The 17233-nt window shown below is 42.6% G+C and overlaps 1 protein-coding gene across 4 annotated transcripts in view; it reads right to left on the bottom strand.

Annotated features, from left to right (window-relative positions):
- LOC141257542 (uncharacterized) overlaps positions 1–17233 on the bottom strand; it is a 174449-nt gene that overhangs the window by 70437 nt on the left and 86779 nt on the right. For 3 of the 4 annotated variants that reach the window (XM_073672177.1, XM_073672179.1, XM_073672180.1), the window contains 2 exons: positions 11286–11397; positions 7667–7842 (listed from right to left, as the gene is read on the bottom strand). The exons of the other annotated variant lie outside the window; for it this stretch is intronic. In XM_073672177.1, coding sequence (XP_073528278.1) covers positions 7667–7842; positions 11286–11397 — 288 coding nt within the window. The remainder of the gene's footprint in view (positions 1–7666; positions 7843–11285; positions 11398–17233) is intronic. 4 annotated transcript variants of the gene reach the window in all.

Genomic DNA, 17233 nt, shown 5'->3' with positions numbered 1-17233 from the left:
ACATGCGGTCCCATCCTCGGAGAATCCTGAACGTGTTCACCTAGCGTGACCTCAGACTTCGACAACTCCTTTCAGGCCAGATGGTAAGCTGCTTATAATTTGTTAGAGGATAACTCATTGTAATGAATGAAAGACATTAGACTGGTAAGAAATGTCATGGTAAAACTTAGCTCTTTAATATTCTCTATACACACACAGCTTTATAAGGCTATGCATGCTGGCACGGGATCGTACATGACATCATCATACAAGTGAAGGGGGAACCTTCCTTGCACGGTCCTTGAGGACAGGATACGCTGCGGTGCAGGAGAAATGCAGACGAGGGCTTGTATCACCACAGCTCATAAAGCCATGCAATATCCTAGCGATATATCACCGTATATTATACTGAGAAAACCGTGATGCACTGACACTTTACTCCAGACATACAGTACAGTTGCTTGCAACAACCCAGACAATGCAGACCCCCATGAACTCCAGCCTTTCCATCCCCCTGTAAATAAACATTTCGTTTTCTTTTGATACCAAGCAAAATTGCGGACTCTACAGAAACCAGATCTAGTTGTGTCCCTGACCACATCCTGTTATTTTATGTAACTGACATGTGGCTATAACCTCTTGATTTATGCTAGCAATCCTTATCTCAATCCACATCTGTGCAATGTATCTGTTTTTTAAGAAAAGAAAAAAAACAACAACCCTCTTTAATCAGAACGTACAGCGGAGAATTCTCCAGGTCTGGATCTGATTTTCGAGCACACAGCGGCAATTAACCCTATTTGATGTCGATCATCTGGATTACTTTTGTGCCTTTGTCTTTGAAATTCCGTCTACTCTGCGTTTATAATATTTTATTTCTTTAAATAAGTTACAATTTCAAGATGAATGGAAGGTCAGGAGAAGTGTCACTTTTCTATGTTGTCAAAAGAATCGCTCTGACGGGAAGGAAAAACATCTCTGGTCACTGAAACGGCTCCTTGTCAGAGATTAAAAAGTATTTAACCCGAACAAATAAAAAGTTCACCTTTTCGGCTTCGCGTTGTGACAACAGAAAAAATGGAGAATAATTTGACATAGCATATTCGACTCATGGAATGAGCATGAATTCACCAGCCTCATGGCAAAATGAGGAACAGAAGCCTCTCATTGGAAGTTTCATCCGAAAATGACTTCATGGTCCATTATATGGACGGGCAAAACTTTTCTAAAAATTGCTGAATTTCAACTGTTTTCCTAACTGCAATGTTGGGTAGTGCTAACTTTCAACTTATGGAGAAAAGTACTGGGACACCTCCACATTACACTAACAGGAGTTTTTATAATATTCCATTCTAAATCCATAGGCATTAATATAGGGATGGTCTTCACACTACACTTTAGAGAAGACTTTCTCCAAGAATTTGGAGGTGTCTGTGGGAATTTTTGCCCATTCATCTAGAAGAGCATTTGTGAGGTCAGACACTGATTATGGATGAGAGGGCCGGGTTTGCAATGTATGTTTTAGCCCCTTCAAAAAAATGTTGATGGGCTTGAGGTCAGGGTTCTGTGCAGCCAGCCAAGTTTTTCCCCCACCAAACTCCACCCAAGCCTTGCCTTTATTGACCTTACCTTGTGCACTGGGGCACATACATGCTAGAGAAGACGAAAACTTTTCCTAAATTATCCCATAAAGTAGGAAACATACAATTGTTTAAAATGTCTTAAAGAGGTTGTCATCGACTTTAACATTGATGGCCTATCTGTAGGATAGGTGATCAATGTCAGTGAGGGTGTAACATCCGGCACCCCCCGCCGATCAGCTGTTCCGGTGTTGGCGGCTGGAACTGCTCAATTACGCAGCAGCACAGCGCTGTCAACGGATTTGAATAGGGAGCGGATGTACAGTACCCAGCCGCAACCACTTGTGGCAAGACGACTCGCTTGGCTCTCCCGAAGGCAGAGTCAGGACACACGCTCTCAGGTTACCTTCCAGCTGGTTTTTTATATGGCATAAACTCATGCAGGGTTCCACAGGAAAAATAAACAAGACCCCTCTGGGTTAAACGGGAAAACAAAACAAAATATAGCTCAGTCCATATTTGAATTTCCTATATGTCTATATACAAATTACCTGTACTGCCATCTGTCTTTATATTTACTTGCTGATTGCTCTTGTTTTATGTCACTGCCTTACTTTACTTAAGGGCCATTCTTGCCCCCTTCTATAGAAAGGACCCACTTACTTGCAGCTTATACTAGGACATTGTTCCGGCTATTTATTATTTTTTGCTGCATTTTGACCATGGCCATCCTTCTGTCTATCTTTGTATACCAACTTGCTCCGTAATTTGCACATATTTGTAATATGTATTTCTCACTGTGAACTTTTTACTATAAATTAATAAAGTTTTTCCTATATGCCTTATACTCAGTTTTCTCTAGCGTTTGTAGATCTATTTTTGAGTAGGCAATATTTTACGGCTATGGGGTATGAGTGGTGTTTCTTCCATACCCCCTACCCGTGATGTTTATTATGTTGGCCGAAGTGTTTACAAAAATAATAGGAGACCCGTCTACCTAGGCTGCAGTCCATGGGCTCAGGGAATATTTGACACCTGGCGGCTACGTGTCCAGGGTTGTGACACCGCCAACAGACTATATCTTTGCCAACAGACTATATCTTTACCTACAGTCCTAGCGGCACCTTCAGTGGGAGTGGGACGTCGCCCAGTGGTGGCTCTAGACCCCTTCCGTGCTGAACCCGCACCCCTTTTGGGTATCCCAGTACGGAGAAATGACTGCATCCGGTTTCCCGAGGGATCTCTCAACTACCTGGTACCTCTCTACCAGGCCGATGAAGTCATCTGCGTTCTGGGGATCGCCCTGGGAAACCCAGGTCTGTCCTGGCTTGGGAAGGGAATGCATGAATCTGTCACTCACCACCCACTAAACCATCTGGGCCGGAGTGGAGGACTCTGGTTGTAGCCACTTCTGAAAGAGATGCAGTAGGTCAAACATCTGCGAGCGAGGGGGTTTGTCGCTAGCATACGCCCAGTGATGAACTCGTTGGGCTCTCACTGCCATATTTACTCCCAGGCATGCTAAGATCTCTGTCTTTAGCTTGGGATACTCCTTAGCATCTTGCAGCGCTAAGTCAAAATATGCCTTTTGGGGTTCACCCGATAAATATGGAGCCAGAACCTCTATCCACTGTCCTGGTGGAAGTCTCTCCCGATCAGCCACCCTCTCAAAAACAGTCAGAAATTCTTCTACATCATCCCCAGGGGTCATCTTTTGCATGGCCAGCCTTACCGCCTTCCTGACGTGAGAATCATCAGTCGACCCTGGAGGTGGGGAGGCCGCCCTGCTCTGGTAGGCGTCTGCCAGAAACTGTATCTGCTGTTGCACCTCCTGCTGGTGCTGCTGCAACTTTTTATGCAACTGGATTTGCTGAAACAACAGTTTGGTCGTCTCCTGGTGCTGCGGCATGCTCTGCTGGGCCTGCTGCATGCTCTGCTGGGCTTGCTGCATGCTCTGCAGGTGTTGCTGCTGCATGCTCTGTTGGCTCTGGACCAGGTGCTTAATGAGCTCCTCCATGCTGCCGGACTTCTCTGGCTGGCTGCCGGCCTTCACCCAGGACATCCACCGGTCTTTGTGGCAGGTACACGTGTTCCTGGAATCCTGCACGCACTCTCACATCAACTGTGGCAAAACGACTCGCTTGGGTCTCCCGGAGGCAGACTCAGGACACACGTTCTCAGGTTACCTTTCTGCTGGTTTATTATAGCATAAACTCATGCAGGGTTCCAAAGGAAAAATAAACAAGACCCCTCTGGGTTAAACGGGAAAACAAAACAAAATATAGCTCAGACCATAGCTGAGTGGGTTCCGCCTGCTCTTGGTAGTACAAACAGGCAAAGTCCTTTTAAAAAGCTCTGCAGCTTCCACAACACTGTCTGGAGACTTCACTCTCCAGACCACACTCCAGAGAAAAATAAAGGGACTGGGCTTTTACACATTGCTCAGCCACCCCCTGAGGGGAGGTAGGGGGAATGGCGTCCCGCCCTCTTTTCCATTCCCATAAAACCGCACACCCTTTAACAGAGTAAACCCACCAGAATATAAAATACTGTCAGAAATAAAGTAGGTCTTAGTTCACACAGCAGAGCATCCTGAGTGACACATACCTCCCCTCACATATAAAACCAGTGACACTGTCACACACTATACAGTTGACGGAGCTGTGCAGCTCCACAACTGAGCAGTTCCGGCCGACACCAGGAACAACTGATCGGCAGGGGTGCCGGGTGTCGCACCTCCACCGATCAGACATTGATCAACTACTCTAAGGATAGGCCATCAATGTTAAAGTAGTGGACAACCTCTTTAATATGCTAAAGAATTAAGATTTCTTTTCACTGGAAATAAGTGACCTAAGCTAACCGCTGAAAAACAGCCCCATAGTATTATTCCTCCTCCACCAAACTTTACAGTTGTCAGAATGCAGTCAGGCAGGGAACGTTCTCCTGACATTTCCCAAGCCAAGACTGATCCATCAGATTCCAGACAGAGAAGTGAGATCGGTCACTGCACAGAACACATTTCCAATGTTCCAGAAATCATTAGCGATGTGCTTTACACCACTCAGTCCTATGCCTGTCATTGTGCTTGGTGAGTTAAGGCTCTTATGCAGCTGCTTCTCTTGTCATTGGTAAAATGCTGTTCCTAGCAAGCAGAAAATCGCTCCTCCACCCCTTCAATATAATAATCACTTTTACATAATCACATGCTCAAACTATCAAATAACTAGGAGCAGGTAACGTTAAGGGTTTGTTCACACTTGGCAGAATTGATGCAGATTTTCTGTCTGAAGTTTTGGGCAGAAAATCCACAGGACAAAGCAGTCATTGCTATGGATGAAATTTGAACAAATCTCGTTTCCATGCTACAGGAATCTTCAGCGCAGAAATTGACTTGCAGTGCAGATTTGTCAATTTCTGATATGGTTCAGGTGCACATTTTTTGCCGATTTTCCTTACGGAGTGCAAAGAGAGAGTCAAAACAAACCCTTTGTCATGCAGGGTGTGGGAAAGACTCAGTGCAACACAGAGGGAAGAGGGAAAGGGAGCCCAGACACTAGGGAAAGGGGGGAGTGGAGACCTCCTAGTCTGGTTTAGTGTCATCCTGTCTCAACTACCGTCCCTATATTGGCTCTTCACCAATCACCGCACACGTGCCTTGCCCTCACTTTCCCTGGCATATGGCTAAGGCTAGGGAAGGGAGGAGATGAGCACTAGTCGATCTCCACTAAACTCTATAGACAACAAGGGTAGACAAATGGGGGGGGGGATTGCTTAGCTTTAGACGACTCCAGCCAAATGAGCACATGGCCTCAAGCTCTAGAGAGGACGAAGTACTGCTCCTGCTAAAGCCTCACAAGTAGTAATGAATATCGCCGGCACCTCCCTCTCAGACACACCAGGTATTTATACACTCAGGAGAGGGAGCTAATTAGCCAGAGGAAGGTAGCGGCTAGGTCCTGGAGACAGCCAGCCTCTAAGAAGATGTCTGTAATGCCAAACGTAGAGATCTCCTGCCACCAACTGCAGGGCGACTGTCTGTCACCTCAGACACACCCGTGACACCCTGATTATTGAGACTTTGCCATGGATTGCTTGTCATTCCTTAGCAAAATTTGCTAGTTGTAAAAGAAACAAAACAAACAAAATAAAAACTAGTTTTAAAGGTTTAAAATAAAAAAATAACACTATGCTACCGATTCCTGGCATCTGCTTTGAGTGTATAACCAGACCTCCTGTCATGGGATCTTGTCCCGTGTGTCCTCTACAATCAGTGGCTAACAGCAGTCACATAGTATTTTCTTTTCCATGTTGGTGTTATTCTGCAGGGAAATCAGTGGCAAATCAGCAACAAAATCTGCATGATTTGGTTCAGATTTCCCAATGGACTTTGGCGGCTTTGCTGCAGAAATTTTCCAAAGCTGTTTGTTATTTGCGGACATCCACCAATGACACTTAGTAACACCTTAAGAGGCTTTATTCACTTCAGTGTCAGAGGTAGCATTATTTGTCAAAGTGAGTTACACCATAACAGAACCCTAATGGACCAAGGGACATGTTGGCCACTGTTAAAATTCATAAAACAAGTGAATACCTATTTTGAGGTTTCGAAAAATCCCTGCTCCCTGCAGTAGATTGTTTTAAAATAAAAACAACAGATTTTACTCATCCTCTGCAGGTCAGGCACAGAGACTCCACCACTGCTCCTGATGAGTGTTCTTGTCTGCAGTGCTGACATCACCTCAACAGTGCTGCAGCCAATCAGAGAGCTCAGTGGCTCTGAGCGGATCGTGCCGTCACCTTTGGCAGAGCTTCTAAGCTTACTGATTGTCTGCAGCGCTGTTGTCATGACGTCAGCATATGTAGATAAATAGATAGGAATGGAGATTCCAGCATCCACAAAAATGTGATGATAAAATGAGTATTATTATTTAACGGAGTTTGGCTTGATCTCAAACCATGGCGACTTGAATGAAGGAAGATCGATTTTGTGCAATCCTAGATAGGTCCATCATGGTCTTCTCCACCACCACCATTATCTTGATTGTATCAAGCCATCGGGTTGCTGGTCTTTTTCTTTGCCTTGTCCCTTCTATTCTTTTGACCATGATGTCCTTCTCCAATGATTGCTTTCTTCGTATGATGTGTCCAAAGTAGGCAAGTCGTAGCTTGGTGATCCTTGCTTCGAGAGACTTGTCTGGCTTCATTTGTTTCAAAATTGATTTGTTTGTTCTTCTCGCCATCCATGGTATTGATAACATCCTTCTCCAGCATATTATGAAGGTGTTGATTATTCTTCTGTCAGGTTTCGCATCCATATGCTACCACAGAAAAGACCAAACTATGTACAAGCCATGTCTTCATCGCCAGAGAAATTTTCCTTGATCTGAAGACCTTGTCCAGTGACTTCATTGCTGATTTGCCCATGGCTATTTTCCCATTGACTTACGCTGTCGTCGCTGCATCTTGAGTGATCATTGATAGTCCGAACAGAACACAGCAACATGGCATGGTTCAAAGTAAAGCGAAGCATCAGACAAGACTGCATCCTGTCACCATTCCTCTTCAATTCATATGCAGAAGCTATTTTCATTATGGTTGGCCTTGCCGAAAAAGAAGGAATGAAAATTGCTGGACGAATCATGAACAATCTTAAATAAGCAGACGATACAACATTGATAGCAACAAGCGTAGATGGATTGAAGGACTTATTACGGAGTGTCAAGATGGAAAGCTCGAACATGGGACTAATGCTGAATACAAAGACAACAACGATATTGACTACTGTCAGGTACGACCAGGACACATTTAAAATGGACGGCGACGAATGGAAGTTGTAAAGGACTTCAACCTACTCGGATCAATGATGATAAAATATAACCTTTAATAAATCATGATTAAAAAGAATATAGAAAAAGAAAAGGTGCATAATTAAAAAAAACTTCTGCAGTAGAAATGGATTTATCTTTAGTAAAAAGAGCAGATATACAAAAAAATGACATTTTATGAGGCATTCAGATTTTCTAATGTACTATTTGTTTTCAGATTCATTATTGTGATATAGATAGTGTTGTATGGTTGGTTTTACATAAATAGGCTTTACTTACTTTTTTCCTCAAGCCATAGATTTCTGCTGCATAATGCAATTCCTCCATAATAGTGGCGAGATAATAATGAAATCTGGCGTCTTTTGGCTTCAATTTAATTGATGATGCATAGCAAACTGCAGCCTGATTGAGGTAATCCAGAGGAGACATCCCTTCCTCATAAGTGAGTATATCACCTGTAATGCAAAGGTTAAATATATACTATACAGTTATACAAAAAAGTTTGGGCACCCCTATTAATCTTAAGCTTAATGTTTTATAAAAATTGGTGTTTTTGCAACAGCTATTTCAGTTTGATATATGTAATAACTGTTGGACACAGTAATGTTTCTGCCTTGAAATGAGGTTTATTGTTCTAACAGAAAATGTGCAATCTGCATTCAAACAAAATTTGACAGGTGCATAAGTATGGGCACCCTTATCATTTTCTTGTTTTAAATACTCCTACCTACTTTTTACTGACTTACTAAAGCACTTTTTTTGGTTTTTTAACCTCATTGAGCTTTGAACTTCATAACCAAGTGTATGCAATCATGAGAAAAGCTACTTAAAGTGGCCACTTGCAAGTTGTTCTCCTGTTTGAATCTCCTCTGAAGAGTGGCATCATGGGCTCCTCAAAACAACTGTCAAATGATCTGAAAACAAAGATTATTCAACATAGTTGTTCAGGGGAAGGATACAAAAAGCTGTCTCAGAGATTTAACCTGTCAGTTTCCATTGTGAGGAACATAGTAAGGAAATGGAAGAACACAGGGACAGTTCTTGTTAAGGCCAGAAGTGGCAGGCCAAGAAAAACATCAGAAAGGCAGAGAAGAAGAATGGTGAGATCAGTCAAGGACAATCCTCAGACCACCTCCAGAGAGCTGCAGCATCAACTTGCTGCAGATGGTGTCACTGTGCATTGGTCAACTATACAACGCACTTTGCACAAGGAGAAGCTGTATGGGAGAGTGATGCAAAAGAAGCCGTTTCTGCAAGCACGCCACAAACAGAGTCGGCTGAGGTATGCAAAAGCACATTTGGAGAAGCCAATTTCTTTTTGGAAGAAGGTCCTGTGGACTGATGAAACCAAGATTGAGTTGTTTGGTCATACAAAAAGGCGTTATGCATGGCGGCAAAAAAACACAGCATTCCAAGAAAAACACTTGCTACCAACAGTAAAATTTGGTGGAGGTCCCATCATGCTTTGGGGCTGTGTGGCCAATCCCGGGACTGGGAATCTTGTTAAAGTTGATGGACGCATGGATTCCACTCAGTATCAGCAGATTCTTGATAATAATGTTCAAGAATCAGTGACAAAGTTGAAGTTACGCAGGGGATGTATCTTTCGGCAAGACAATGATCCAAAACACCGCTCCAAATCTACTCAGGCATTCATGCAGAGGAACAATTACAATGTTCTGGAATGGCCATCCCAGTTCCCAGACCTGAATATCATTGAACATCTGTGGGATCATTTGAAGAGGGCTGTCCATGCTCGGCGACCATCAAACGTAACTGAACTGGAATTGTTTTGTAAAGAGGAATGGTCAAAAATACCTTCATCCAGGATCCAGGAACTCATTAAAAGCTACAGGAAGCGACTAGAGGCTGTTATTTTTGCAAAAGAAGGATCTACTAAATATTAATGTCACTTTTCTGGTGAGGTGCCCATACTTATGCACCTGTCAAATTTTGTTTGAATGCAGATTGCACATTTTCTGTTAGTACAATAAACGTCATTTCAAGGAAGAAACATTACTGTGTCCAACAGTTATTACATATATCAAACTGAAACAGCTGTTGCAAAAACACCAATTTTTATAAAACATTAAGCTTAATATTAATAGGGGTGCCCAAACTTTTTCATATAACTGTATATATGTACAGATGAAACCAGTAAGTAATAAAAATGCATTAAAACATTCTCTCTCTCTCATTATTGTGGCATTTGACAAATATTAAAAATTATGGTAAACCTAACTGACCTAAAACGGGAAAGGTTTATTCTGACTTCATGTCAGATATTGAGAAAAACATGAATATGTGTCTTTTTATATAGTGTATGTAAACTTCTGGTTTCAACTGTATATATATATATTTGCCATAAATTAGATAAATCTACTATTTTACAACCAAAGCAAACAGCAGTAGATAGAAGTAACTAAATAATGTCTATTGTCAGAATCATTCTTGGTTACTTGGTGCCAGTTACAGATATCGGGGGTTATCCTTCAGTTTGACTAGACCCATGAATGGGAAATGTACTTAGTTATGGCGTGATAGATGTGCTGCCCGTTTTCTACTCCATTACTAGATACATTTTTGTTTCAGGAGTCAGAGACAACCCCTTTCATCTTAAAGGAGTTATCTCACAAAAAATGTATCATCCATCCACAGAATGAGTACTAAATGTCTGATAGTTTGGACTAAACTGAAGAAAAGTATGGGGGCTCTAAGCACCCCACTGCTCCTCAATGTATAACTGCAGCGAGGAGGAGTCTGAATGGAGCGCCGTTGAGCATGGTCACTGCGTCTCTCTTCATAGTTTAGGGGGCTCACAGAAGCTGACCACTGATCTCTGCTTATTGCCGCTACAACTTAGTGAAGTTTGCCCAAAATCACAAGATATCTTCTACCCATAGGTTAGGGAATAACTTGCTGATCTCTCATGGTCTGTCTGTGATCCTCAGCAACACTAAGAATGGGATTCTGGAAACCCAAGAACGGGACTCTCCAGAGCATCTTCTTGAATGGAAAGAGGTGCGCATGCTCGACCTCCACTCCATGCATTATCAATGGGACTGTCAGAAATAGCCGAGCACTGTACTCTGCTTTCTCCAGCAGTCTCGTAGACAATGAATGAAAACACTTGAATGTATGCTCCATTCAAGATGAGCCGATGGCAAAGTGGCTGGGGGACTTGGTGGTCAGATCCAAAGTGATTGGCAAGTTATCACCTATCTTTTGGATAGAGGATGTCTTGCGAATTTGAGAAAACTCCCTATTATGTCTCAGTGTTACGAGCCTATTTACTGTTTTGGTTTTAGATTGTCCTGCCCTTGGAGAAGTTTAACAAGTATCTATTGGTTCCCACAGCACAAAACATGACCACATTCAACTGCAAGTAGATGCAGCAAAGTGGAAAAAGCTTGTGGTTTTATACTACTCTCATCTCTCCAACCTCAGTTGTTTTCCACTAACCCCTTTCAATCTTCTTTACAAATCCAAAAGTGATCACTCTTCCCCTCTTCTAGATTGCCCACCTTGGCAATACCCTGGTAGTTATGTTCATACACCCATCATAACACAAGCCATTGAAGCCAAGTTGTCATGTCCCACAGAAACGCCTGCCTCCATAGCACTGCCCACAACACAATGAGGCCGACACATCAACACTGGCATTACTGTCGCCAATCTTGAAGGATTCTGATTGAATCTGGCGCATCTTTGGACAGTCAGGGCATCATCATCGGAAATGTATGCCAACAATGAGCTGGAATAGGTTTCTGCTATCATTATAATTTATAGTGAACCTGTTGGGCCACCACTGGTTCTGTCTCTTCCATTGAGCCATTTTTTTCTGCAAAGCTGAGGCAAAAGGACACACACCTTCATTTCAATCACACAGACAGTTCACCTGATTTAGGCAAGTTCTTCTGATAGAGACATATCTGTTCTTCTGCCTGACTGTGCAGCTTGTCTAAGTCACTGTCATAGACAAGTTGAAGCCTCTTCTCCCAGCTTCTCTCCTGCAAAGATAATGTCAGCAAAAAGCACAAAGCCATCGCTTAAAGAGTTCTCCGGTAATAGAAAGAAGTGAATAGAAAAAAATTAGAAAAGGTCATTATATATTCCTAAATATCTTTATGAGCATACCCCAATTTCTTGGTCTACAGAAGTCATCACTTTGACTATGTGTACAAAAAGTTTTTTGAGAAGTCTTTTGGAGCGGATCCACTTAGAAAAACACCTGAAAAATCACTCAGAAACCCCCTGAAAACTTTCCCTATTAATTTCGGTCGTTTTTCTTCTGTTTCAGGTTATGAAAATGCCTGATGGGACGAGTTTCCTGATGGAAAATTCTCCAAGCTAGGGCACTGTCCAATCAAAAGGCTCCAATGCATGTGCATGAAAAATTCTTCAAAACCACTTTGGAAAAAAACAAAAAAAAGATGAATTTTCTGAAACAGTTTACACTAGAAAAATTGTTGTTTTTGAATGCCTCAAAGAAACTTATCCTGGAATGTTAACAGGTGCCTGTGAGCATATGTAATAGGAAGCTCTTCATGAGTAAGAAGATATGTATATTCTTATGTGATACTGGGGATACCAGGATTGCTGAAGAAAAAAGAGGCTGCTCACACTGCTGTCCACCATGTCTCATCTTATCTAATACTGTCGATACTAGAAGTACTGGGGTAAGAAGAGGCCGATCACACTGCTGTCTGCCCTGTCTTTCTTATCTAATACTGTCGATACTAGGAGGGCTGAGGTAAGAAGAGGCTGTTCACACTGCTGTCCATTCTGTCTTTCTTATCTAATAGAGTCAATACTAGGAGTGCTGAGGTAAGAAGGGACTGTTCACACTGCTGTCCATTCTATGTGATCTAATATTGAAGATACCAGGGATGCTGAAGTCATAAGAAACTGCTCACACTGCTGACCACTCAGTATACCTGATATAATCCTGGAAATACCAGGGGTGCTGAGGTAAAAAGAAGCAGCTCACAATGCTGTTCACTCTATCTATCTGATCCTATACTGGAGATGCCAGGGGTCCTGAGGTAAGAAGAGGCTGCTCACACTGCTGTTCACTATGTCTATATGATATAATACTGGAAATACCAGGGGCGCTGAGGTAAGAAGAGGCTGCTCACACTGCTTTCCACTATGTCTATCTGATCTAATACTGGAAATACCAGGGATGCTGAAGTAAGAAGAGACTGCTCACACTGCTGTCCACCATGTATACCTGACATAATCCTGGAAATACCAGGGGTGCTGAGGTAAGAGGAGGATGCTCACACTGTTCATTCTATCTATCTGATCTAATACTGGAGATACCAGGGGTCCTGAGGTAAGAAGAGGCTGCTCACACTGCTGTCCATTATGTCTATCTTATCTAATACTGGAAATACCAGTGATGCTGAAGTAAGAAGAGGCTGCTCACACTGCTGTCCACCCTGTATACCTGACATAATCCTGGAAATACCAGGGGTGCTGAGGTAAGAAGAGGATGCTCACACTGTTCACTCTATTTATCTGATCTAATACTGGAGATACCAGGGTTCCTGAGGTAAGAAAAGGCTGCTCACGCTGCTGTCCAAAATGTTATCTGACATGATACTGGTAATACCAGGGGTGCTGAGGTAAGGAGCTGCTCACACTGCTGTCCACCCTTTGGGTGGAATTGCTACTCAGTCTTATTCACTTCAATGGAGAATAACTGCATTACCAGACACAAACAATAGACATAAGTGGCATTGTTTGAAAGCAGTGATTTTTTTAAAATGTTGTAAATCCAACTTAATAAAATAGGCATGCGACCATTTCTAACAAATATGATGCTTTGCGTTTAACGGTTTAAATTTTATGACGTGCAGTACAGACCAAAAGTTTGGACACACTTTCTCATTTAAAGATTTTTCTGTATTTTCATGACTATGAAAATTGTACATTCACACTGAAGGCATCAAAACTATGAATTAACACATGTGGAATTATATACTTAGCAAAAAAGTGTGAAACAACTGAAAATATGTCTTATATTCTAGGTTCTTCAAAGTAGCCACCTTTTGCTTTGATGACTGCTTTGCACACTCTTGGCATTCTCTTGATGAGCTTCAAGAGGTAGTCACCGGAAATGGTTTTCACTTCACAGGTGTGCCCTGTCAGGTTTAATAAGTGGGATTTCTTGCCTTATAAATGGGTTTGGGCCCATCAGTTGTGTTGTGCAGAAGTCTGGTGGATACACAGCTGATAGTCCTACTGAATAGACTGTTAGAATTTGTATTATGGCAAGAAAAAAGCAGCTAAGTAAAGAAAAACGAGTGGCCATCATTACTTTAAGAAATGAAGGTCAGTCAGTCCGAAAAATTGGGCAAACTTTGAAAGTGTCCCCAAGTGCAGTTGCAAAAAGCATCAAGCGCTACAAAGAAACTGGCTCACATGAGGACCGACACAGGAAAAGAAGACCAAGCATCACCTCTGCTTCTGAGGATAAGTTTATCCGAGTCACCAGCCTCAGAAATCTCAGGTTAACAGCAGCTCAGATTAGAGACCAGGTCAATGCCACACAGAGTCCTAGCAGCAGACACATCTCTACAACAACTGTTAAGAGGAGACTTTGTGCAGCAGGTCTTCATGGTAAAATAGCTGCTAGGAAACCACTGCTAAGGACAGGCAACAAGCAGAAGAGACTTGTTTGGGCTAAAGAACACAAGGAATGGACATTAGACCAGTGGAAATCTGTGCTTTGGTCTGATGAGTCCAAATTTGAGATCTTTGGTTCCAACCACCGTGTCTTTGTGCGACGCAGAAAAGGTGAACGGATGGACTCTACATGCCTGGCTCCCACCGTGAAGCATGGAGGAGGAGGTGTGATGGTGTGGGGGTGCTTTGCTGGTGACACTGTTGGGGATTTATTCAATATTGAAGGCATACTGAACCAGCATGGCTACCACAGCATCTTGCAGCGGCATGCTATTCCATCCGGTTTGCGTTTAGTTGGACCATCATTTATTTTTCAACAGGACAATGACCCCAAACACACCTCTAGGCTGTGTAAGGGCTATTTGACCAAGAAGGAGAGTGATGGGGTGCTACAACAGATGACCTGGCCTCCACAGTCACCAGACCTGAACCGAATCGAGATGGTTTGGGGTGAGCTGGACCGCAGAGAGGAGGCAAAAGGGCCAACAAGTGCTAAGCATCTCTGGGAACTCCTTCAAGATTGTTGGAAGACCATTTCCGGTGACTACCTCTTGAAGCTCATCAAGAGAATGCCAAGAGTGTGCAAAGCAGTCATCAAAGCAAAAGGTGGCTACTTTGAAGAACCTAGAATATAAGACATATTTTCAGTTGTTTCACACTTTTTTGTTAAGTATATAATTCCACATGTGTTAATTCATAGTTTTGATGCCTTCAGTGTGAATGTACAATTTTCATAGTCATGAAAATACAGAAAAATCTTTAAATGAGAAGGTGTGTCCAAACTTTTGGTCTGTACTGTATATATTTTAATTCCATTCAAAAATTAGAGAATGGAGAAAATTCAGGAAGGTGAAAATGTTATTTATCAGATCTAATTAAATTTTCGCTCTGTGGTCCTGCCATTCATCACTGCTCGTGCAAAAGAGAGGAAGTTCTCATGCATTGCAAAGCACAGGTAACAGGACTCGCTAAGTGGTCTAAATATGTCAAGCATGTGTAACGGAGCAAGGGGTCAGGCAGCCGTACGCAGCGATGCATTATCACATTGTTTTTTATTGTACTTGTTAAATTTAATGAAGTTCACTGTAGCAAGTCATAAAACGCAATAACTCTGCTAACCTAACGCGTACACTCTCTGCTACTCAGATGAAAGGCAGCCTTTATACAGGAGTAAAAGATGAGATTTTTTCTTAATAGCCTCTAAATCTTAACCCTTTAAATCCACTAAATAATTGAAATTCTATTGAAACTCCCGCAGTGTAATAGGATTTACTTTTAATACGGTGATAAAGTTTATTACAGGCATTATGTTTGAGTCATCAAAGAACCATATAATACAAAGAAGCTGGAAAGTACAATAAACGGTGCAAGGGCTCCTTTGTACAAACATTATTTTAGCACGTTCCTGTTATTCAAAAATTATAGGAGAAACTACAATAGATATGTAGGAATAATACAATATAATGTGCCAATATGAAACATCTTTTGCTATGATATAATAAAAGATGTATCACTTATTTTGTACTGGCCACTGCTATGGTGCCCTTATTGTTTAGCCTGCCCAGCATCTCGCTTTCCTAGAGACTGTAGTACAGAGTGTTACCGGGGTTCTATGGGAGTAGAAAAAAAGAAAAACCGTCATTATAGATAAATTGCTAAATAAACTTAATTAGCAAATCACACTTGTTTTGTCTAGGGGCTAACCACTGTAGTATATCAAAATGGTCGCCGACTTGAAATTCAGTAAGAAACCTGGACTAGAATGTTAATAGGACAAGAGCATATAAGCATGCACAGTAAGAAGCCCCATGTAAAAAATGTGCTCCCAATCTACAGATCTTCTGATCTAATACTGGAGAGGTAAGAAGAGGCTGCTCACACTACTGTACATCCTGTCTTTCTGATTCAATACTGGAGATACCAGAAGTGTTGAGGTAAGAAGAGGCTGCTCAAACTGCTGTCTATCCTGTCTATCTATTCTAATACTGGAGATACCAATAGTGGTGAGGTAAGAAGAGGCCCCTCATACTGCGGTACACCCTGTCTTTCTGATATAATACTAGAGATACCAGGAGTGCTGAGGTAAGAAGAGGCTGCTCACACTGCTGTCCACCCTGTCCTTCTGATCTAATACTGGAGATACCAGGAGTGCTGAGGTAAGAAGATGCTGCTCACACTGCTGTCCACCCTGGCTTTCTGATCTAATACTGGAGATACCAGGGGTGCTGAGGTAAGAAGAGGCTGCTTCACTACTGTCTACCCTGTCTATCTGATTTAATACTGGAGATACCAGGGGTGCTGAGGTACGAAGAGGCCGCTCCACTACTGTCCAGGACTGCTCATACTGCTGTCCACCCTGTCCTTCTGATCTAATACTGGAGAAACCAGGGGTGCTGAGGCAAGAAGATGCTCCTCACATTGCTGTCCATCCTGTCTTTCGGATCTAATACTGGAGATACCAGGGGTGCTGAGGTAAGAAGAGGCCGATCCACTAATGTCCACCCTGTCTATCTGATTTAATACTGGAGATACCAGGACTGCTAAGGTAAGAAGAGGCTGCTCACACTGCCATCCACCATGTCTATCTGATCTAATACTTGAGATACCAGGAGTGCTAAGGTAAGAAGAGGATGCTCACACTGCCATCCACCATGTTTATCTGATCTAATACTGGAGATACCAGGGGTGCTGAGGTAAGAAGATGCTGCTCACACTGCCATCCATCATGTCTATCTGATCTAATACTGGAGATACCAGAAGTGATGAGGTAAGAAGAGGCTGCTCACACTGCCATCCACCATGTCTATCTGATCTAATACTGGAGATACCAGGAGTGTTGAGGTAAGAATTGCTTGCTCATTTTGCTGTCCATCATATCTTTCCAATATATGGGCAGCAGGTATCAGGCACTGGATGTATTATCTCTGCTATGTATGTTTGAGTCTGAAATGCTGCAGTGTTTCAGAGAAAAACATACTCTAATAGCCACAGCTGTAGACTAGTCAGACATGCGGGTCCCCGGTGGCTTCTCTCCATCCGCTGCCCTGGCTTGACAGGTTTCTGCCAACGTGAACATATAGGCAGAGACCTGTCAGTCACTTGCAGAGGGTGGGGAGAAGCCGCCGGGGACCGCCCATCTGACTAGTCTACAGC

Source organism: Phyllobates terribilis, unplaced genomic scaffold (assembly GCF_046119375.1).
Source record: "Phyllobates terribilis strain yellow unplaced genomic scaffold, ASM4611937v1 Scaffold_3__8_contigs__length_932513732, whole genome shotgun sequence".
NCBI classification, from domain to species: domain Eukaryota; kingdom Metazoa; phylum Chordata; class Amphibia; order Anura; family Dendrobatidae; genus Phyllobates; species Phyllobates terribilis.
Note: the sequence above shows the minus strand (reverse complement) of the source record. Positions and strands in the feature narration are given on the sequence as shown.